This window comes from Clarias gariepinus, chromosome 16 (assembly GCF_024256425.1).
Source record: "Clarias gariepinus isolate MV-2021 ecotype Netherlands chromosome 16, CGAR_prim_01v2, whole genome shotgun sequence".
NCBI lineage: Eukaryota > Metazoa > Chordata > Actinopteri > Siluriformes > Clariidae > Clarias > Clarias gariepinus.
The window spans coordinates 22,309,028-22,334,175 of NC_071115.1; the positions used below are offsets into that span (position 1 = coordinate 22,309,028).

Consider the following 25,148-nt stretch of genomic DNA (forward strand, 5'->3'; position numbering starts at 1 on the left):
ACATTTTGGTTGGACGTATGATGAGTAATAGGACACATCAAGATGGTTGTTAAAATTTTGTCCGTCTGTGCATGCATCACGGAAAAACTACTGAACGAATTTTGAACGAGCTTGTGGTAACATATAGGCTTTGTTTCATGTCGATCAGCGCACAGGAAGTGAAAAGATATGCTACTTTGAAATTTAAATGGAAAATCATTTAAAAGAATCGACCTTGGAAAAGTCATTAGTTGGCAGATGGCAATTGAATTAGAAATTTTTGGCACATCTACTGTTTGTATAGTTACACAATTCAAAACAAACAAACGTAGCAAATAATTTGCTCCTATACCATCGGATGCTGTTCTGCCTAACACTGTGTAAATAGTTAAAAGCGAACCACTCGTCGAATAACTTAGGAATCGCAACCACCTTAAATGAAAACGTATATGAATTTTAAAATAAAAAAGGTAAAAAAAAAAAAATGAATTTTGCAGTCAGTGTGGCGATACCTGATTTGCCAGAGATTGTTTTATCCCGCCCCACACCTCTGCTAATCAGATGGTACTTACGTAAAAACATCTATGGTTTTATTTCCAAAATAATCTGTTCATTCATCTTAGAATGTTGTTTTCATAGTCCACTTGCATTTTTTGGAGGAAGCCATGCTGTGTCCTGAATTCAGTTGTGTTTTGTGAGGATTGTGGCAACTTGTAGGTGCATTATTATCATTTGTGTCTTTAACATACTCCATCTATACCTGGTAAACCATTGTGTTAATTGGCTCTGTTGAGTGATGCTCGTATTTAGTTATGTGTAAGCTGTTTGACTGTACAAGCACGTATTTTATGATGGGAAACTAAATAACCTGCACGTTTTAATTTAGAAAAACTACAGAGCATGTTTCAGCATGTTTCAGTTTTAATAATGCGGCAATAGAAGGCTGAAGAAGTAGAGGGGAAAACTGGGTTCTATCAGGCCTGTAAGTACTAAGCATGCCCTTTTCACCATGTGCAAAAATATGGCATTAAGACCTCGGTGAGACCGCCCCCAGAGCTGTTTGTGACCAGATGGGAGAAGGGCTTATGACACGTGAAAAGTAGACGCTCATAAATCTCATTAGAGCATCTGCTTATGCTGGAAACCTCCAACACTAGCGTGTACACAAGGGGAAGCCTGTGTCTGTGTGCATTTCACTGTTAATGGTGTTGCGTGTGGGCCTGTGGTCAAGGCGGAACCTCTGTTGCCTTCAGACTCTTCTAATTAGGGTTTTGCAGAGCAATAGCTCTTTATTTCTGCCGCATCTGTCTTTGTTGGCATACGAGTCGGTGCAGAGAATTCCCAGAGACTCGGTCAGGATACATCTGGGGAATTGGCACAGTTCCACTAATGAGGTCTAATCTGATTTAACTTTGTTTTGCATCTCTCCGAGTCCTGTGGCTGTAGTGGAGCTCTGGCAACGCATCAGCTGTGACTCTGTGTAGTAGCCACAGATCCATATGAGAGCTTTGCATCTAACTGTGTTTTGCTGGGTTTCATCAGGGTTTCCACATGTGTGTTCCAGATGCATATGAAAATATCGCCTGCTGTCAGTCCACACAAAATGAGCTTGGTTGAAAATATTCCTCAGCTAATGTGTGTAGTGCAGCAGGTGGTTGCATAGAAACTCCTGGGTTGCAGCAATACTGATTTATCCAACTGTGATTAATGAAAATTATCACAATTATAACAGTTAGATCCAACTGAGTAATGAATGATGAGGGTCATTTTTGTGACAATAGAGCCTAACGGCCCTGTTTGCCCCTTATTTATGGTACTTGCTGTTTTAGGACTTTTTTTTATTTATTTATTACTTTTCATTTCTACCCGATAACAACTGTGAGCAACTGTAACCAATAAGTAATTTCCCTCAGGGATTAATAAAGTTCTTTTGAATCTTGAAAAAATCTAAATTTTGTGCCTACTCCTGATTGGTAAACTCTGGAAGAACAACTCTTTCCCACTTGTGTTTACTTTTGAATGACTCAAAACCCACTCATAACACAGAAGTTAGGATTGTCTGAAAATATGGTAAATCTAACCTTAACATTTAGATACAATGTTACATCTCCTCCTGTTGTATTTTAGAAAGCAAGCAGAACATATTTGCATGTGGGAATATAGTTATTTCCTGATTAAAAGCTTGAAGCATGTAAACACACACCTTATCAGATGAGCATCCATGTAAACATTCAAGTTGAAATCTCCAATCGGAATGGTTTCAGTCATATTGAAGCAGTATTGTCCATGTTAACAGAGCTGGTATTATTCATTCATCTGTTTAGTTTTTCGAGTTTTGTCTTAAACTTCCCACGCACAAGTGAAAGTAGCACATGGGTAGGTAATGACATTTGTTTAAATTGTAAGCTATTTGTAATTTGCCCCCTCTCAAAAATGTAAATAAACAGACATTATGGAAAAAAACAACATTTTAAAATATTTTAAATCCATAGTTTTAAAACTTTAACATATTCTGCCTTATTCTTCAAGTATGTGTTCGGGTTGTCCATCCGTGTGTGTGTCCCCCTCAAATTTACACCAAGCTCAAAAATCTAAAATAGTTTTTCCCTACTAGATTCTGTCCTGTTTAAAGCGTACTGTAATGGTATTTCTGAAAGGTATAAATTAGTGACAAAATGTGCTAGACAAGAGGTCTACGGAAATAGTTTTTTCTATGGCTGATGACAATCTTTATACCAAATCAGCACAGCCAATGATATATATATATATATATATTGCAGATGTTTTTTCCCCTTCTTCTGATACCTACATGGGTTGGACAATGAAACTGAAATGCCTGGTTTTAGACCACAATAATTCATTAGTATGGTGTAGCGCTTTTTTTGTGGCCAATACAGCATCAGTTCGTCTTGGGAATGACATACAAGTCCTGCACAGTCCCCCGAGGTATTTTGAGCCATTCTTCTTGCAGAATAGTGGCCAGGTCACTAGGTGATGCTGGTGGAAGTAAACGTTTCCTGACTGGCTTCTACAAAACACCCCAAAGTGGCTCAATAATATTTAGATCTGGTGACTGTGCGGGCCATAGGAGACGTTCAACTTCTCCCGTCTTTAGGATATAGTGTTTGAAAAATTGGGTGCACATGGTCCTCCAGAATGGTTTGGTAATCCTTGGCTGACACGCATCAACAATTTGTCCTCTTTTGAACTCTGATATGTCACCCATTATGTTCTGTGCAATATTTTAAGCAAAACTGTGCTATTCCTCTGCTAATTAAACCTTCACACTCTGCTCTTACTGGTGGAATTGATTGGTCACCAGGCTGGTCAAATTTAGCCATGAAACCTCCAACACTAAATTGGCCAGTGTTTCATTTTCATTGTCCAACCCCTGTATGTATGTGTGTACAGTAAGGCCCATGAATTTAAAAACAAAATTCTGAACACCACCACGTTGAATTAGAAACAAACTGCTTAAGACCTGTGCGAAGTCAAGATTTTCATTTTCTGCTGTAACTGAGGGGGTTGACAAAAGTTTGACAGTAACCATGTAGGAATTCTAACCATTTTCACATACACATGCACATTTGGAAGGCTCAAAAAGAAAGGCATAAATGGCTGACTAACAGTTGCGTGGCCAGGTGTGGCCAGTTACCTTATTACTTCACGACTAATCAAACAGATAGGAGGCCTGGAGGTGGTTCTGAGTGTTACATTTGCATTTCGTAGCTGTTCACTCAACATGAGGTCCAAAAAGGTGTCTATGCAAGTGATGGTGGCCATCATTAAAGCAGAAATGAACAAAAACCCATCAGAGAGAGAGCAAAAGCATTGGCAGTGACCAATACAACAGTTTGACACATTCTTATAAAGAAGGAATTAACTGGCAAGCTCAGCAAAAGGCCTGGAAGACTACAGAAGACAGCTGAACCCCTGGATAACCGCAGAATTCTGTTCATGGTGAATAATAAACTTTTACAACATCTAGACAAGTCTTGAACACTCTTGAGGAGGTAGGCATGTCATTTCAATGTCTACAGTCAAGATACAGTTCGAAGAACAGAATGGCTAGATCAGACTTTGCCAGATTTTTTGGAATGATGAAACTAAAATTAACTCATGATCGTCTGTTAAACATGGTGGAGGCAGTGTTATGGCATAAGCATGTATGGCTATGGAGTCACTGGTGTTTATTGATGACCTGACTGCTGATAAAAGCAGCAGAATTCTTCTGCACAGATTTCGCCAAATGCTACAAAACTGACAGGACCCCACTTAATATTGCAGATGGGTAATGGCCCAAAACGTATATTGAAACCTACCGCAGGCAGAAAGATGGGATAAGTCAGTCCCCTGCTCTCAACTTGCTTAATGATAGCATAGACACCTTTTGTAACACTGACACCAAATGTAACACTCAATCACCTCCAGGCCTTTTATTTGCTTTATTAGTTGTGGAGTAATGAGGGAATGGGCCACACCTGGCCATGCACCTGCTAGTCAGACATTTGTTAAATTCTTTTGAGTCTTCCAAATGTGGCTTTTAACTTACCGAAGACAGGACGAAAGAGAAGGTAGAAAGAGCAACAATCAACCAACAACTCAGTATTTGGTCATGTCCATGGATTCTAGACATTTATCTTATTCAGGGAGTCTCTGGCATACGCACACAGACACACACTGAAAATAAGTAGCAGTGGGAAGTCACAAGCAAGTGAAGGCTTCATTAGGAGAATGAGAAAGACCATGACATGGCTGATGAAGTGCGACTATATAGGTGTTTGTTGTCCTGTGGATTCCGGAAGAGAGTTGATTTGTTAGAAAGGAAGATGTTTGAAAGAGTGAGAAGATTTTCTGATTTCCTGTCTTCCTTCTCACCGAGTTTTGGCAGATGGACTGCTCAAGAGACCTCGCATTTCCACACTGACTATTTGAACTCCTTGCTCCCGCTATCTCCTTCTTGCGTACAGTCTCTCACCTTTTCTTTCCTTCTCCAGTTTTCCATTTTTTTAATCTCTGAAGTTTTCTTTACTTACTTATCTTGTGAACATTTTTCTTCTTCAAACCCCAGAAGTTATCTTCGTATCAGTTCAGTTCTAGTATTAAAATATGTGACGTTTCAAGCATATTTTGTTTTACAACCCCAAATCTGAAAACGTTGGGACAGTTTGGAAAACGCAAATAAAAAAAAGAAAGTAGTGACTTCTAAATTTACTTTGACTTGTATTTTCTTGCAGACCATACAACAGCACATTTATTCAATATGTTCTTCATGATTTTTATTTAATTTTTTTTCAAAATAAAAACGTATTTCGGTTTTGGTTCTTGCAACACATAAAAAAAAAAAAGTTGGAACAGTAAAGCAAAACAAAACAGACATTAATTAGTTTTCTTTTTAGAAAAATTTGCTTTTGTTTTTTCAATGCATACAGCATTTTATCAAAAATAAATATTGTCATTATTCAAAATACAAGGAATACTTTATACCCCTATCTCACCTATGCGGTTTGACTCATAGATATGGTGAGATATGGTGTTAGACATCGCGATTGCCCGGCGATGTTCCGCGAAGTTCTGCGAAGAACAGCATAAACCTCGTTGTTAAGACGGCTTAAACATGTTTAATTTTTCGTGCGGAAAGATGGAAACGTGATCGCAGCGCCAAAACTCAGGTGAATCAGGATAACCCGTACTTCCGGGCACCCCGCGAAACCGCATAGATGAAGTTGACAGAGATGAATTAAGTGTCGTACAGTGCCATGAATTCTTATTTTAAAGCCTTTCCTTAGATGCAAAAACTAAAAAATTTATATTTTAAATGACTTTGAGAATCAAAAAAAAATAGGGCACACATTAAAATAAAAAATTATACAAAAACACTAAGGTGTGCAACTAACCTTTCAGAACTAAACAGACACCTTTTCTGTCGTTTTCTCTTGCTGGTTTCTTCATTTCTTGGCTCGCTGACATTTTTATCCCTTATGATCGAGAAATTGTTTCAGCCCTAATTGGAGACAGGTTGGGACTGCAGGCAGGCCAGTCAAGCACCTGCATCCTCTTCCTCCGCAGCCAGGACTTTGTAATGCGTTCAGAATGTGGTTTTGCATTGTCTTGTTAAAATATGCATGGGTGTCCCTGCAAAAGATGTCTTCTTGAAAGCAGCATAATGTGCTCCAAAATCTTTATGTACTTTTCAGCATTAATGGTGCCATCACAGAAGTGCAACTTACCTTTGCTAAGGGCACTAACACAACCCCATACCATGACAGCCCCTGGCTTCTGGACTTGTTGCTGGTAACAGTCTGAATAATTCTTCTTTGTTCCAGAGCACATGGCGTCCATTTCTCCCAAAAAATACCTGAAATACTAATTCATCTGACCACAGTTTACGTTTGTCCTGGTCCACCCCAGATGCCTCTGAGCCCAGAGAAGTCAACAGCGCTTCTGGACACTGTTAACGTAGGGCTTACTTTTGGCGCTTACAGTTCTAACTGCTATTTGTGGATGTAATTACGTGTTGTGTTCCTTGACAAAGGTTTGCCAAAGTATTCCTGAGCCCATGTGGTGATATGAATATGAATGACGATTCTTTATGCAATGCCGCCTGAAGAATCAGAAATCACAGCTGTTCAGCTTAGGCTTGCGCCCTTGTCCTTTATGCACAGAAATTCCTCCAGATTCCTTAAATCTTTTAAATATGTTATGCACTGTTGAAGGTAAAATATCCAAATGTCTTCCTATCCTTCTTTGAGGAACATTGTTTTTAAACATTTCAATAATTTTGTAACGTATTTGTTGGCAAACTGATTCAGTTTGCCCGTCTTTGCTCTTAAAGGACCAGACTTTTCTTGGATGCTGCTTTTGTACCAAATCATAATTGCATCACCTGTTGACATCATTAAACCAGTTTACCCGATTACTAACCCCTAAATATCTCCGTCCCAACCTTTTTTTGGAATGTGTTGCAGGTCTGAATGACAGGAAAGGATGTATATTCACAAATGAAGTAAAGTTTACCAGACAAAACATGAACTATTTGCAATGAAATCCATTGTTCTGCAATGAAATACAAGTCGAAGTAAATTTAGAAATCACTACTTGATTTTTTTATTTATTTGCGTTTTCCATACTGTCCCAACTTCTTCTGATTTGGGGTTGTATATATTTGTATATTTGTTATAACATTTTTTTTCTTTAAGTTTTCTGTTTATGATGACTAAAGTCTGGCACTCATTCTTGTATGTGGGTGTAACGAGTGCATCAGCAGGGAACTCGGCAACAGCAGCCGTGTCTACTGAATGCTGAAGTGGCTGAAATGACCACATAACTACCAGGCTTCTTCAATCAGAGTTCCATTTTTACCCATTCTATTTTGAACGTGACACAAGCAACACATGCAAACTGTCCCTGTTGGCAACTCTCGGTTTAATTCAAAGCCAGCATAAAGCATGCCTCGTGTTTTTTTTTGTACATCATCAACACTCCAGAGTAAAGTATCTACAGTTTATAATCATGCCACAGCGGTACACATTTAGTACACATACACACACCCTTAATAACTCTTTGGTGTATTGTCATTGAGCTTGGTTTTTACTTTCTGTTCACGCTGGAATATTAAGATCCAAATATTGCACACTTTCCAGTTTAAGGTTTGACTGACAAACTAAGGAAGTGGCAAAAAGTCTATCACTAATTTGTCAGGCAAGTAAAATCTCTTAGTAAACAGTAACTAATGTCACATTGTGGGCAACTAATGAAGTGCATAAACAATTATATGGGGACGGTTTCACTCTACCATGAAGACGGTTCTGGCCTCGACTGATGTTGTTGACGGCTGTTTCTCTGAGGACTTGACTTGGCTGCAGTTGCTCGATAGTTCAGGACTGGAATTTCCTACAAGTACCTGAGTCTCCAATACCTACCTGGACTCCATATTAACATCAATCAACATCAACTGTCATACTGAACTGCCTGCCAACTAACACACAGTATGAATGCAGATCAATTCCTGCTCTCTGTTTCACCCAAATGAGGATGAGTTTCCTGTTGACTTTGGTTCCTCTCAAGGTTTCTTCCTATTGCCATCTCAGGGAGTTTTTCCTTGCCACTGTCGCCCTCAGGCGTGCTCATCAGGGACTATCTGACCATTTTGATTCATACACATTCACATTCCATACAAACTGAAATAATTCTTTTGATTGTGTAAAGCTGCTTTGCGACAATGACAATGATAATTTTTTATGACATCAGTTACCGTTTTCTGGTCCCCAGAATGTAGGTGACACAGGGAGCAAATGGGAACACATGTTTCTTACTGTTGTTTTTATGTTGACAAGAGTTTGTTGGTCAGCTAAAAAAAAAAGTTTGTCCCCATATGTAAATAATGTGTAAATAATGTAAGTCACACGTCATGTCTTTATTTTTTTGTAGACTGCAGGGTGTGTTGTGCTCACAACAAGAGAATTATTAGGTAGTTACAGTGGTGTGTGAAACTATTTGCCCCCTTCCTGATTTCTTATTCTTTTGCATGTTTGTCACACAAAAAGTTTCTGATCATCAAACACGTTTAACTATTAGTCAAAGATAACACAAGTAAACACAAAATGCAGTTTTTAAATGATGGTTTTTATTATTTAGGGAGAAAAAGATTCAAACCTACATGGCCCTGTGTGAAAAAGTGATTGCCCCCCTTGTTAAAAAAAAAATTAACTGTGGTTTATCACACCTGAGTTCAATTTCTGTAGTCACCCCCAGGCCTGATTACTGCCACACCTGTTTCAATCAAGAAATCACTTAAATAGGAGGTACCTGACACAGAGAAGTAGACCAAAAGCACCTCAAAAGCTAGACAGCATGCCAAGATCCAAAGATATTCAGGAACAAATGAAAACAAAAGTAATTGAGATCTATCAGTCTGGTAAAGGTTATAAAGCCATTTCTAAAGCTTTGGGACTCCAGCGAACCACAGTGAGAGCCATTATCCACAAATGGCAAAAATATGGAACAGTGGTGAACCTTCCCAGGAGTGGCCGGCCAACCAAAATTACCCCAAGAGCGCAGAGACAACTCATCCGAGAGGCCACAAAAGACCCCAGGACAACATCTAAAGAACTGCAGGCCTCACTTGCCTCAATTAAGGTCAGTGTTCACGACTCCACCATAAGAAAGAGACTGGGCAAAAACGGCCTGCATGGCAGATTTCCAAGGCGCAAACCACTTTTAAGCAAAAAGAACATTAAGGCTCGTCTCAATTTTGCTAAAAAAACATCTCAATGATTGCCAAGACTTTTGGGAAAATACCTTGTGGACCGACGAGACAAAAGTTGAACTTTTTGGAAGGTGCGTGTCCCGTTACATCTGGCGTAAAAGTAACACAGCATTTCAGAAAAAGAACATCATACCAACAGTAAAATATGGTGGTGGTAGTGTGATGGTCTGGGGTTGTTTTGCTGCTTCAGGACCTGGAAGGCTTGCTGTGATAGATGGAACCATGAATTCTACTGTCTACCAAAAAATCCTGAAAGAGAATGCCCGGCCATCTGTTCGTCAACTCAAGCTGAAGCGATCTTGGGTGCTGCAGCAGGACAATGACCCAAAACACACCAGCAAATCCACCTCTGAATGGCTGAAGAAAAACAAAACGAAGACTTTGGAGTGGCCTAGTCAAAGTCCTGACCTGAATCCTGAGATGATGTGGCATGAACTTAAAAAGGCGGTTCATGCTAGAAAACCCTCAAATAAAGCTGAATTACAACAATTCTGCAACGATGAGTGGGCCAAAATTCCTCCAGAGTGCTGTAAAAGACTCGTTGCAAGTTATCGCAAACGCTTGATTGCAGTTATTGCTGCTAAGGGTGGCCCAACCAGTTATTAGGTTCAGGGGGCGATTACTTTTTCACACAGGGCCATGTAGGTTTGTTGTTTTTTTTCCCCTAAATAATGAAAACCATCATTTAAAAACTGCGTTTTGTGTTTACTTGTTATCTTTGACTAATAGTTAAATGTGTTTGATGATCAGAAACATTTTGTGTGACAAACATTTTTGTTTGAGGTTTTCAAAAAGGCTCCCTGTTGTCCACCTAATAAGACACTTCGAGCCATGAATATAGTGCATCAGTCAGGATTCAGAAATAATATCAATAGTCAAGGCATCAAGATGTGTTACGTGTTACTGTGATGGATATATAGTGATGGACAATTTCTGAAATGTGAGAATGTGCTTGATCGTAAAATATTAGCATCGCATTCTATATATTTCTACAAGGCTTCTCAGAATCTGTACACAGAGGTACTAAGACAGTGACACATGTACATTGTGCCATAGTGTCTAAATATTGTGATCTACATATCAGCATTCTCATAAACCTGCACATTAAATAGGGCCATGAATGATTTCACTTGTATGGTAATTTTGGTAAATGAGCACTTTTTGTTTTCCTGCTCAGTTAATTACATTCAAGTGTTTGTTGCATGTTGTTGATTGCAACACAGTCACAGGAAATTGATTTCGGTCATTATCTTTTGTGGCATAGTGAGAGCATGTTATATATTCTAACATATATCATTTAATGTCACTTTTAGATTACATTTTCCCATGTTATGTCACTTTCTCTCAGAATGAACTTAAATAGTGCATTAGAGAGAATTTTTCACTTCAATGCACTATATAAATGTTTTGCCATTTCTTGTACTTTCAGCTTGATCATATTGAGATGATGGATTCACAGTTGCTGCTTCTGTTAACTATTTGTCTGGAACAGGGGTCGGGTTGAATTTTTCCTCAAGGAATTTTGGCATATGCATCTGTATGGGAAGAAAAAATAATCAGCGAGGAGATGGTGTGATGTGGCTGAACTCAAAGCAGCATCTGTTACAACACCAAAGATTCTATTTATTTATTTATTTATTTATAGCATGTCTGGAAGTGTTTATATTTTCCTCTTGTACACCAGGAATTTTGCGCGGTTTTTTATTCATTAAAGAATGTGATCAAGTTTACTAAAGATTTACCGATCAATTGATCACTGACTGCAATCGGCTGGAAACCAGTTTTTCTGTGGTTGGCAATGACCAGTGACACTCATATATATAGGTAGTCCTCGACTTACGAACATTCAAGTTGCTCAGTGGTTAAGGCAGTGGACTACGGTTTGGAAGATCCCAGGTTCAAACCCCACAGCCACTGTTGGGCCCTGTTGGGGAAATTCGCTCTGAAACAAAATGGTGTTCGGGATTCCCCTCATCATGATTTGAAAGAGCAGAGACAACATTTCACTGAGAGATTTATTTCCTTAAACACGTTTACGGTTTTTGCCCATTTGATGGGACTTGTTGGGGAAAGGGGACCGATTTAGGGTCTGTCCACACGGAGACGCGTTTCGCTCTTTCGCTGTTTACAGGCCTCATACTGGTCTGGCATATATACTACACCGTTTTCAGTGGTTTTGTGTGTACACAGATATTTCTTGAGACGACGCCGTGTTCACGGAAAAAAAATATCGGATAGGGAACGCACCGGCTTCGTGTGGACGGAGTCTTAGTCAAGTGGATTGGTATGATTTATATTGTATATTTGGGCCAAAGGTGTATAAGACTCACTTTGTCCCCGACTTACGAACAATTACGAATTTATTTTATTTATTTATTTTTTTTAACAAATGTGCTCCTTGAACAGAACTTGTTTGTAAGTAGGGGACTACCTGTATAAATGTGTCTTGGCATAAGTGGAGCCCAAACTTAGGTGGTTTTAAAGTTATGGCAGATCAGTGTACAGTGTAAATTTTTCATTAAACTAAAGTTGGGGAAATATTTGTATATGTCCACCAAAATCAAAATCGTCAGGTTGGACAGATCAAACCTTTGAATAATCCAGGAAATTATAAAAGAACAATTGTTCCCTCCAAAAACTCACTCTTCTTTTTCCAGAAATGCTAAAGTGTCTCGTTTTTAGACTACACTAACAAAGATACAAGACTGTATACTGTGATTCAGGGACTGTGTGTGTGTGTATGCGTGTGTGTATGCGTGTGTGTATGCGTGTGTGTATGCGTGTGTGTATGCGTGTGTGTATGCGTGTGTGTATGTACACACATACATTTAGAAATCTATTTAGAAATGTTCGTAAAAATTGATCTCATTGCACTCTTCTGTCAGCAAATGCTTTGAGTACAGATGGACTGGCATTGCATTAATTGTAGATGACTGCAGTACGAATCTCTCAGGGATGTCCCATGAGGCTCATCTCCACTCATGCCAGCTTCTCCTTTCGAGCTGGTCCCTGTGTAATGGAGCTCAGAGCCTTTTCATCTTCTCTTTCATCTTTTACTCTCTCTCTCTAGCTCGTTTGCATGCCTCCGAGAAATACAGGCTTTAAATACAGCTACGTATTTAAACTCTGCTAATTAGGATCCTCAGACTCGACTCGGCCCTCTGAGGTTACAGACAAACAACATAAGGGCTGCGTGATGGAAGAAAAGGAATCGCTGGCATTCATGCACTTAACACCTAATGGTGATAATGACACGCTGTAGAATAAAGAGTTTGGAAAGACTTTTTGTTTGGAATACATTTTCAAAAGTCTGCACACATCACACCAGTTAGCATCACTCAGACATCTTGTATACATTGTGTATCTGTTCTGAGCTTCATATTGGAACACTGGCTTTATTATTGTTATTTACAAAAAGAAGTAGATTTTTCTTAATGCAATTTTTTTCCTCTTTTTTTTCACCTCATCATTAGGTTTCCAATCTTCAGTGTTGGGTGAACCCCTTTAAAACTCGTGATGTTCGGCTTATTCTGGAATAATTTTGCAATGTCTCAGGGTGAATTATCCTGCAGAAGGAGGCCACTGCAATTAGAGAATACCATTTTTAATGAAAGGGTGTGCTTGGTCAGTAGCAATATTTAGGTACATGGTCCATGTCAAAGTGGCATCCACATGAATGGCAGGTCCCAAGGTTTCTCAGGAGAAGCATCATACTGCCTCTGCTAGGGTTTGGTATCATTTGGGCTTTTTAAAATACCAGTGCCAATTCAAAACTGATACCTTTTTTTCAAGTCAACATGGGTACTTTTACATTATTAAAGAGTACATTATTACACAGGATAAATAGATATGTATTTTTAGTACTTACCGACTCGCATTTATGTGCATTTTAACTGTGCAGTGGCACACAAGTGAGGCACCGAAATCTGATCATGTTCCGATTCGGTTCTAGGGCATACCTTTTATATAGGTATCGGTGCCAATATGTGTTTCGGGTACCCAACCATATCATCTGCTGTATTGCCTTCTTCCCATATTGAGTCCTCATGTCACCTCTTCCCCAGGTAAGCGACACGCCAATCAACCTGGCCATTTCCTTCCATTGCTTGGTGGTCCAGCTCTGATACACAAACGCCGATTGTAGGCACTGATGGCAACCATGTCAAAGTCACTCAAATCCTTCCACTTTCACATTTTATTTGCCCTTCGGCCAAAATGTTTACATGCTGCCTAATATATTTCACCCACTCCCAGGTCCAGGAGATAATCAGTTTTATTCACTTCACCTGTCAGTGGTTATAATGTTATGGCTAACAACGGTGTTCTAATCGGAGGCCAATGCCAGGCACGACCACGCCAGAGATGGAGGCCTGACTAGGTTTTTTTTTACTTATTTAAGATTGTCACTTTGGCTCATGGCATTGCGTAATTAAGTTCCAGGTTTTTTTTGCTATGCAGTATTAACATTCATCTTCTTGTGAGTGTGCATGTGTGGTGTTTGTTTTTGCGCAGTGTTTAAAGTGCACAGGTCGATTCTGTGTCTGAATTTCTTGTCAGCTTTTTCCTCTTTATCTACTTCTATGCAAAACAATGCATTTTATTGCGCTAGGCTTGCTTAAATATGGGAAGCCTTGTGTTATGGGAAAAAATAAGAAAAAAAATGTGTTGGCGATGTGTTTGTGTTGGGAGTAAGCAGCAGATGATCTGCTCTGATGATCTAGGGGAGGTCTGTGCACTGAAGAAAAAAAAGAGTGTAAGGTTGTGTGCGTCTCCATGGCAACAGGAATATTGTGGGACCTAGGGATGCACAAGGCTTCAGAAGGTTTTCGTGTTAAGTGGCACCCCAAGGAACATGTTCACACACCACCTAGCAGACAGCACAGACACTTCTCTCTGCTTCTCTCTGGTGTGTGCTGGTGTTAGGAGAAGTAAAAATGCTTTGCATGACTAATATTCAAACGTTGTAACATGTCAAGCTTGACATAAGAGCCTGATGCAGGCTAATTAATCATATGTTCTTGTTATGCTATGTTTGACTAGCTTTATCCGAACAGATTACTTTTTTTTTAATGGACGTCATTAGTTTGAACAAATACAGTAGATAATCTGTACTCATTTTTAAAGACCAGTCTGCGTCCGTTAAATTAGCCCACCTGCCTGCTCACAACAGATGTTTTTGCTGTCTTTGGCGTTCAGGCTGATCTTGCTGTCAGTGATCAGATGAAGGCATGGCGATAAAAAGTGCGATGTGATGCTTGCTACGAGGAAAGCATAGCCCCAGGCCACCATTCAGTCTGTGGCTCAGATGAAGTGCTTCTTAATTTGTTGGGAATTCGGTGCTAATTCAAGCTGAGGAACTGGGCCTTTGGGGGAAATATTTTTGCCCTGACTGTCTTTCTTGTTTTTATCACTGTCTTAAAAATCTTCAGTGAAGTCAATAGAAAGAAGAGCAGGCGTATTAAAGAAAAATGTTTTCAAATATATCAAATCTGGATAAATGGCTTGCATCATGTATAAAAAGGCAGTTAGTTACAGTTTAATTAATGCTTAACGATTAATTCATAGCTATAAAGTAGACAATCTGTTACAGCTTCAGTTTATCAGTTTCAAGCGGTTAAGGTTGTTGTAATGTAGAGGCTGAAACATCTACATTATGGGGAAGTGGTGGCTCAAAGGGTTAAGGCACTGAGTTACTGATCGTCAGGTTGACAGGGCAGTTAACCTTATCTGCCCCAGGGGCACTGTATCATGCCTGACCCCACACTCTGACCCCAGGTATGCTGGGATAGGCAAAGAAAAAATTCGTAGTCATGTACATGTGCTAAAAAAAAGGCTTATCTTAACGGCGAGCCACAGACTCTGGAAGAGACGAGACGTCTGTTTTGAACTTGGATTAGGGAATTGACGTGTACCTCTCTGTCCAGGTGTCTTAGTAACCCCCTGCCCCCCCCCCCCGCCCCCTTCTGCCCAAGCCATGTTGTAAATTTACGTATCAGATTAGATGGGGTAAATGATGTCCTAAATGAGCTGCCTTTAGTACTGTACAGGATATAAATGTGTGTGATCTGCTGCAGAAGCTGCAATGATTCACGTTTAACAACTAGAGTGTTTTTTATTTATTTTTTTTGGTCCCTTATTTTCTTATTTATATATATTTTTTTAGCTTTTGAGTGCCACTGAAATTTTTTTTTGCTCTGTCAGTCAGGCAGATGATTTCCCTCGACGCGTAGACTTATTAGTTGCTCATGCGTTTATTAGTTGCATGTGCTTCTAGGAGGGGTGTGTGTGTGTGTTAGTGTCTAACCTACGTTGTGTTGAACACAGCATCCTTACTGATCTCATGATCTCGCGCCCCCCTCTCACGTCTTCATTCACCAGCCAACCTTTTTTCGATGCCAGCACATAAAGATACGAACCTATTCATCACGAAACCAGTGCTTAAAAATAAGCCACAGTGCTGGAAAGTAATTAAAGCATTTCTATTGACTTGCTTCTAATAATAGCAGAGCTGTTGGTGGTGGGGTTGGGTTGTTTTGTGTGTGTGTGTCTGTGTGTTTGTACAGTCAGCTAGGTTAGCACACACTCCTTCCCTTTCAAGGATTTCTGCCTTCCTCCTTCTTTCCTCAAGCCTCCCCTCGCTAACGCTGTGCCGTCATTGGCCGAGGAGACACGAGCTTCTAGAATGCTCTTAGTTGGAAGGTTAAGTTTGTCGTGTCAGTCTGCCGGAGCGGTGGGCCTAAGCGGAATTACAAAAGCCGAAGGATCTCCTAGACATAAAGAGGATCAGGCTGTCATTGAGAACATCTTTAATTCCTGATTCCTAATCTATAACCAGCAGGAACAAAAGAACAGCTCAGACATGCAGAATGCAGGCGGGAGGGGCGGAGAGAGAAGTGGAGTAGAGGGTGGGGATGTAGTGCCTGTGTGTGTGTGTGTGTGTGTGTGTGTGTGTGTGTGTGTGTGTGTGTGTGTGTGTGTGTGTGTGTGTGTGTGTGTGTGTGTGTGTGCGCGCGCGTGTGTGTGCGCGAGCGAGATGGATGATGTGTGCAGGAGGGCGCTCCTCCCCCTGCCTCCCCCTTATGCTTTCTCTCTGATCGTGGCAGGCAGACTGAACTGAAATTAATCAGCAGCTGGAATCACTGCCTCAGAACAAAAATAGCAGATTTCGATGTTATCGCTGTATATCGTGCTGCTACAGATGTGATGGATCACAATTTCACATTTGGCCTCGCATTTAAACCATAAAACCATAGTTTTCCAGACGTTTAAAACCAATTTCCGCACCTTTTCTGACTGCTGTTCATTCAGCATGATCCGGCAGCATAACACACTCTGGGCTGTCGACAGTGTGGGCAGAAATGTGCGAACATGCATTGTCATGCAAAATCACAACGCCCTTGGATAGCAGTCCTCTGCGTTTTATCCGAGGTTTAGGCTTCAGCTCTTCAATAAGCATCCCACTGTAATACTGTTGATTATTGAACTTTTTTCCTGATAATGCTCCAATTCTGGCCCTTGAGAATCCCAGAAAACTGTTAGCATCTGTGTTCCAGCTGACGTTTGAACTTTCTATTGGTCGGCGATTGAGGATGTTTCCGTTTCATAGTCTTCCGTTTATTTTCAGGCTCGTAGTGATAAATCCGTGTCTCGTCACCATTAATGATTCACTTTAAGGAACTTTCACCATCGTTAGAGTATCAGTACAAATTTTGTTGACGGATAGCCAAACGCTACTTTTTATGCTCTTCTATAAGTTGTTTCAGTATCCATCTTACACAAACATCACCCTCAGACCACAAAAAAAATGAATCACTGCATGCTTTCGTGCAAATCACAAGTGTGGGGCACCCAGTTTTGCTAACACCGCAGTTACGAATGAACTGATACAACACGTTCACACCTGCACAGCAGTGACTGGGGAGACAGTAGCCTTGAACAGAAAGCGCTGATTGGAGTGGGACCAGCAGACGTTTTAATAAGTCGATCATTTTTGACTTGTTAAATTCGTAAAAAAAAAAATCCAAATTATGGCAACTGCTGTGTTGCAGAAACACAAAACACAGAACAAAATGGATGGCACATGCATATAATGGCAGTAACTGTGCACACTCACAACATGGTGGTGTGAAATACTGGACAGTGTATCTTACTGTGACCTGTTATATGATTTTCCTGGAAAAAACAGGTGGCTTGAGAATGTGGGTGCACTTCGGTTTTAGGAAAATGCGAAACAAGAAAACCATGAGCGTGATATGCAAATCTTTCATAAAGGAGTCTGGGTATGATGTTAAATTAAAGTAGTTGTCTTACAGTGACGATGTACTTCTGTTTTGACAGCTGTAACACATTTTAATTGCGAATGTATTTTATTAATATATTCTTATTTTGGTTGATGTACACATGTGCAATGTACACCTGGTTTAGTAATAGTGAATGGTGGTGTGAATGATTTTTAGAAAACCCCACAAGATACCATCGTGGTTGTCCCCTGACACGATTGGGTCAATTATTTTTCATCTGGAGCAATTCCAGGGCTTATGGTGTGGTTGTTGGTGCTACATGGGCAGGTGAAAGTATTTTCTAAACTTAATGATCTGAGATTTTCGGGCTCGAATTTTGCACAGGAAGGTGCAAAAAACATCCAGTAATCGTCAGTTCTGCGAGGGAAGACACCTTGTTTATGAGCGAGATCATAGAACAACCAAACTGGTTGTGGCTGACAGGAAGGATACAGTCATCCAAGTAACCACGTTACAGCTGTGGTGAGCAGGAACGCATCTCGGAGCACACAGAATCATCAACCATGTGGCAGATTGTTTCTTTTATGACTCATAGTTAACCCTTTTGATTCATGGTTCATAGTTCAACATGTTGTGGAGCAGTAGACAACGTTGGATTTCACTACTGTCATCCAGCCAGATTGACATCTTATAAATTTTTTTTTTCTCTAAACAGAAAGAATAAGCACGAATGACATGACGGTTAAACTCAGAAGACCACATTGGTTTCCACTCCTGCCAGCCAAGAACAGGTTCACCCAAACGTGACAGTTGAAGGCCAGACCAGTGACCAAGGAATGTTTTCTTAATCTGTCCCATTCTAGTGAACCGGTGCTAAGATTACTCATCTTAGCTGACAGAAGAGGAACAGGCATTAAACCCAGTATGGTCTTCTACCTCTGGAATTGATGCTCCGTTTGCTTTTCTCACCACAGTTTTAAAGAGTGATTTATTACAGTTACTTTATCCTTCCTGTAGACCTAAGTCATCTGGCCATTTTCCTTTGACCTCTCTCATCACTATGGTGTTTTAATTTTTTGGTGTTAAAACTTTTTTCCCCAAAATAATTTTGAGTAAACTCTAGATACTCTGAGGAACAGCCCATCTGGTACCAACAACCATGCCATGATCCAAATCAGTTAGAGCACATATTCTTCTTGTTCTAAAGGATAAGTTGCATGTCCATGTGGAAAAATTAGAAATATTAGAGATTGAGGAGCATAATAAGGAGGTACTTGAACTCAAATTACCAGCATGGTCCAGTTGCCAGGAGAAAGCCGTTACTGCACCCACTCCACTAAAAGGCTCGCTTGCAGCACCTAGACAAGCCTCAGAGCTTCATTTGGAGTGATGAGACCAAAAATTAACTTGTAGTCACAACCATAAACACTATCTTTGTGGTGAAAATGATACTATCCCCAGTGTAAACCATGGTGGTGGATCTCTTTTATGTACAGTATTTGGGGCTGTGTGAGCTCTAGTGGCACAGGAAAGTCAGTCAGAATTGATGGCAAGATGAATACAGCATGTTATCAGAAATATACTGGCAGACAATTAGCATTTTAAAGATGAGCATGGGACACTTTCGGATGTTCCGACATGACAAAGATCTAAAGCACAAGGCGCAGTTGACCCTCACCTGAACCAGTCTCCTGAACTCAATATCATTGAGTCACTTTGGGGAGATCTTAAACCTGCTGTTTTAAAGAAAATGAAAGCATTTTGCCAAGAATAATGAGCAGTAATACCACCTGGAAGAATTTAAGACCTTAAGAATGCACAATTATTACAAAAGACTGCATCCCATCATTGATACCAAAGGAGGCAATACACAAAATTAAGAACTAAAGATATGTAAACTTTTGAACAAAGATTTATTCCCTTATTTCCTTTCTTTGCCATGTTTTTGTTTGATGATTGTTTGATACCATTGTTATGTCTTACATATGAACTTGAGTCCTATAAGAAATCAATCTTTTTCGCTTTCTCACTTGTGTTTTCTTTAAAAAATGGTACAACGTGCGCGTGCATTGAGTTAAATTGCTTCTGCGACTGTTAAACCTGTCAAACAGAAAGGCATTACTGTATGGCAGTCCTTACTGGCTTTTCATGAAACTTACTGATTTGTATGTCACTCCTACCCTATTCGTTGTTCTCTCGATTTTTGTTTGCTTTTTTTAATATACTTTTTACTCCAAATCAAGTATTTATCTAATGGCAACACATTCTTTCCTCATGACATCTGAGACTCAAAACACTTTTAAGGTATGCCTTACCTTCTAGAGAATTGGCTTAGCAACATAAATGAATAATTAAAGGTACTCAAAAATTATTTAAGGATTTGAATCATGTTTAGGCCTATATTGTTTTTGAAGCAATTTAGTGTTGTCTCAGTGATTTCAGATTTGGTATCACTAAAGCCTAAACCTCAATTGCTTGTTTTTTTTTTTTTTATTAACTTGCTTCTGGGTATTGACCTTGATTAAAAATGTTGGGGGGGGCGGGGGTTAATAGGTGGAGATTATATGCTAAGGTTAGAATTTTTTTTTTTTACTTTATTCTTAGACATTTCTTTGTAGTTCCCTGTTTTTTTTTTTTTTTCAATTGTTTCAAGAAGCCAATTAGCTATTTCCCCCCTAATGTGACCTTATAAAAAATGCCCTCCTATCAACTTTTTGCTCAGCTCCACCCTGCTGTGCTCAGCTTTGTTGTTCTTGTTGTGGTGTGGGGCTTGGCAGTAGCTCATTTACATAGAGACAAAAAAAATTTAGTATGAAAAAAAATGCATTATCTGAGGCATATTCCAGCTCGTCTTGCCCTTTTGTCCTTACTTTAAACTCAACACCACTATCCTTTCTCATCTTTGTTCACAGTGCCAGAGTCTGTCAAGCCAAGCCCTGCCCCTCTTCCCTTTGCCAACCCCAGTGCTACCAACCCGTCTGCGCCATCTACCAGCAGCGGTGGTGCCAATGGCAAGCGCGTGCCCTCCAGCACCCAGCAGCAGCAATCAGCAGTACAACGCTACCCACCTCGAGAGGTGCCACCACGTTTTCGCCAGCACGAGCAAAAGCAGCTACTGAAGAGAGGACAACCCTTGCCTGCTGGAAGCCTTGCTGTTGTATTGCCATCCTCAACCAGCCCTACTGTCCAGTCCTTACCCAGCCAGACACACCCAGGTCAGCAGCTAGTCCATTGAACTCATCCAACATTTTAAGTCACAGTTTAGGAACACATGCTCTTAGGGCTTTATAAATAATAAATGTATTTGCTAGCCCATCTGTCAAATCAAGGCCTCATTGCACTGCATATTGTCATGCACTGCTTGCATCTATCCAATATAACCATGCCAAACAAACAAACAAACTGAAAAATAAGCTTGAATTGAACATTTGATTGGGTGCTTTTAAATAAAATTCTCCAAATAATACCTCTAGTGATAAAAAAAAAAAAAAAAAAAAATAGAACGTCTTTTAGATAATGTTTTGTCTATTGTGGTGTTCCTGTTGTCTGAGACATCTGGCTGGCATCTTCATTTTATCTTGGTATAATGTTTAAAAGCAGTTGCAGGTTTTGCTGAAACTACAGTTATAGTTTGGTGCTAAACAGTGATTTATTTTGTGTAGTTCAGTCATTCTTACCACATCCTATCCTGATTCTTGTCAAGCATCTGTTCAAGCTAATCAGTATGGCTAGTAAGAATCGTTCCTACTGAGAACCAGACAGTGCAACAGCAGGTGGTGGGAAACAAAAAGAGTAGCACAGACCACAGTTTTGATGTGTTCCGTGCTTTCAAGATACACCAGAACGAATTGTAGTGTACATTTAAAACAAAAAGTTTTTTTTTTTTTTTTTTTAACTTCGTAAGTAAAAAAAAAAAAAAAAGGGGGGGGGGGGTTGTTTTCTTTTAATTTTTTTTTTTTAGGGAACCATTTTGATGGACTATTGAACTCACATATTGTGCCTATAATGATTTATTGAGTGAGCTTTTTAGCCAGCTTAGTACAGTCAGTACGTTTGCATGCCATGCACAGGTCTAGCTCGACTAGTCCATTTAATTGGAATCTTGCTAAAAAGCGTGGGAGGAGAGTCAATGTATTGACTGAAATATGCCAGACTTCACTGTGATAGGTGGTAGTATGGTCCTTTTTTTAGTATTGGACGCTTTTCCGGTTGACCCATTACATCCCAAGCCGAACAATCAACAACGTTATTTTGGAGCAAACTGGTAGCATGATGAGTGATGAAAACATGGACAAGTTTGCAGCTTTGTACATTTCGTACATGAGGTGGGACTTTCTCATGCTGCAAATGAGATGTGCGCTTTCTCTTGTGGTTATGATGTTATCCGAAGGCAGATGACACCACCCTGTGCTCCTGCATGGGTTTCGATTTAGCACTTGCCATGTTTGTTTTGTTACCAGCTTCTTCTGTTATGCATTTTGTTCAACTTCCTGGTTACAGCTTTGAGAAACTGAATATCAGCAAAACTAATATGTTTACATGGGTTTTAAAAGTCCAGTTTTAGTCAGGCTAACACAATGTCATGTTAAACTTAATGAGTGTTAACTTCTATATACTGTATGGTGTGATGTTACTAGTAGCAGCTAGAGCTAAAATTAATTGAAACTGACAGTCAGAGCCTCCGATAGACCTACAGTAGTACTCTCCAATCTCAATTTTTGTATACTGTCCCCTAAAATACATACTACCGCATAAAATAATAATGTAAAGTATACTAAACAAGTATTTATAATAGATAATTAAATAACTCTTAGTTTAGAGAAAATATCCCAGCTTTAATATTTCAGAATATTTTCTATACAAACCGTGTCAGTGAGCTGTAACAGCAAAAAAAAAAAAACATTCATTAATCGTAATCGAGGTAAAATTAGTCTTGATATTGATTTGAGGTCATACTGCTCCAACTAATAGCAGCTAAATATGCCATATTGCAGAAACTACAGCATTTGATGCTGAATCTTCCTACACCCCCCTTTGTGAAGTGCATCAATTCTCAGACGTTGTTCTTAGTTGTTCCAGTTTGCAATTATTACTCAGTCCTATCTAATATCCACAGTTTGTTACCTCATATAATAAAAATATGCTTTCCATACTGTGCATCTTGGCACTTTCATTCTGTTCACTTGTTTGGAATCTGCCCACGCATACATGTGGCTGCTTATGAATCCTTGTTTGCTTTGCTCTATTTTTGTAAGGTTAAGCAAGGAGAGCAAAAAGAAGCGAGTTGTGCTTAGCCGCTTTCTGTGTTTGAGAGGTGTGTGCGCGGGTATGCGGGTGAATGTTCAGCTGCAGAGAGTAAGAAAATGGCAGCAGGCCAGCTTAGTGAGCTGCGGAGACTTGCTGCTTACAGAATTCATGCACAAGTGAGGTGTGAGCCGCTGTTCATTGACCTGACTTGGATAAACCCTGTTCCAAGGGGATAGAGGTGATGCCCCTGACCAAGACTGGATTGTGATTGGTCCCTGGGCTGTGTATTTGAAAAGGGAATCCCATGAGCTGATAAATATATGACCTGAGGCTTTGATACTAAAGTGGTCTCTCACAATACTTGCCAACGGGGCACTCTGCTGTCATTGTTGTTTATTTATGTTCCTTTGCGCTTTCTACCCTCACACAACCCTAAAGGTTTTGCTTAAAGGAAATCAGTGATTCAGAGAGAAAATCATTCAGGTTTAATTTAATTTTTTTTCTGCCTTCTTTACTCGCTGTGTCTTTTGGTTTGCTTTCTTTGCCTGGTTTTTAATCTGCTCATGCAACAGTCTGTGGTTCTGTTGCACACAAATCGAAACCCAGCTTCAGAACACAAGCTCCTTACTTTCCATGTGAAAGCATTTCCTGAAAACTTCTGGAGTGTCGCCACAACTTTACCCAAATCTGTATTCAGGAAAGGCTTTTACTTTCTCTGTTGACTTCATGTTCTTTTCCTCATTTATGTCGCATCCTTATTTCATGTAAGGGCCATTATGAAGCATTTGGAATATTAATGCAGTAAGCTGGAAATTTCTTTTCAGAATTGATGTTTATTACCTTATTTTTTTTTTAAAGAAAACACAAATAAAAAATATTCAATAGAACCAAACTAATGATTTTTCCCATATTGTATTTAAGGGGGAAAAACGTTCAAATAACACCTGACTTTAGAAAGTAATATTCCTGACCTCAGCAGATGGTTGTTCATACAAGGCATTGATATGAATTACTGTCCTTTGTGTATTTTTATTTTTTTTTAATATATGTCTGTATATTACACCAGTGAACTAGCATGAACTTTCCTTTTTGCTTCTATTGTTTTGCTGCATTTTGCAGAGCAGGATGCAATATTTTCAACTTGGCATGAACAGAATACAAATCACTTGTCCTTTGCCCCTTGCAGAAAGTGTGAAATGCTTCCACACAGTGAAATTGCCAACAGTTATATGCTCAACAAATAGCTTTTTATTGCTTGATTTTCATTACCATTAAAAGTAGCATGTTACATAAATATTTGTACAGTGGGACAATTTTGTATAATTGTAAAAATTTTATGCCCAATTTTGGCCTCTTTTCTTATCTGTTCCTCAATATTCTAATGCACGTGTTTGAGGCAATCATTACAATGATATAAGAAAACAATCCTATCCAAGAGATGACATGTGGACAAATCAACAATTTGGCTTGCTTTTTTTATTTAATAAGAAGGAAAACACTATGGAGTTCACCGAAGTGAATGATCACAGAACCCTTTCTTTGGTGAAGAGAAACTCTTTCACAACATGTAGTCAATTCAAGAACACACTGAAGTAGGTAGACATAGAATTGTGAAAGTTTCCAATCAAGCAACGCTTTCATGAGTGTACATACAGTTTTTTGTTTGTTAACCATTGATAAGACTTATGAACAGAGAAGCTAGATTTGACTGCTATCCAGTTCCGTCACATGATTCAGATAGATGAAACCAAGATTAACTTGTACAGTAATGAGGAGAAAATAAGAATATGAAGAAGCAAAGGAAGCGCTCATGATCTGTCGAACATTGTAGAGGCAGTGTTATGGCATGAACATGTATGGAACAGATACTGGTTCATTAGTCTTCATTGATGTGTGACTGCTGATAAACATAATGGAATTAATTTTGAAGTGTACAACCCTATACTTTTTGTTTAGATTAGTCAAATAAAATCTTTCAATCAGATGATAGAGCAGCGCTTTATAGTATAGATGAATAACAACCCTACAAATAATACCATGAAAGCAACTCAAGAGGTCATAAGGTAAAGACATTTAATTCCTTAATTGCATTATGAAGCACATGATGTCATCACAATTGAGGATGCTTTCGACTGAAGTCCAAAGTGAAGGAAGAAAGATCCACAAGTAAACACCAACTGAAGGTGAATACAGTACAGTAAATGCCCAGCAGAATATCTCGAGGGTTGAATCGGAGCAATTTGGTGGTGTCCATGGGTTACAGAATTTAAGCAGTCATTTGACTGCAAAAGGTTTACATCCAAGTATTAAACAATCCCTAATTAAATTCAATATGGTGGAGTACGAACAATGTCACTTTTCACTGCCTATTTCTGGGGAGATTTGACACACAGTATGTTTGTAAAACATTTAAA

General features: G+C 39.4%; 1 protein-coding gene across 2 annotated transcripts in view; it reads left to right on the forward strand.

Moving 5' to 3' along the window:
• The window catches only part of tnrc6c1 (trinucleotide repeat containing adaptor 6C1), an 81,622-nt gene that overhangs the window by 26,553 nt on the left and 29,921 nt on the right, over positions 1 to 25,148 (forward strand). Inside the window, exon 4 of one of the 2 annotated variants that reach the window (XM_053515162.1) lies at positions 20,400 to 20,702. The exons of the other annotated variant lie outside the window; for it this stretch is intronic. Within the exon in view, the coding sequence (XP_053371137.1) occupies positions 20,400 to 20,702 (303 nt within the window). The remainder of the gene's footprint in view (positions 1 to 20,399; positions 20,703 to 25,148) is intronic. 2 annotated transcript variants of the gene reach the window in all.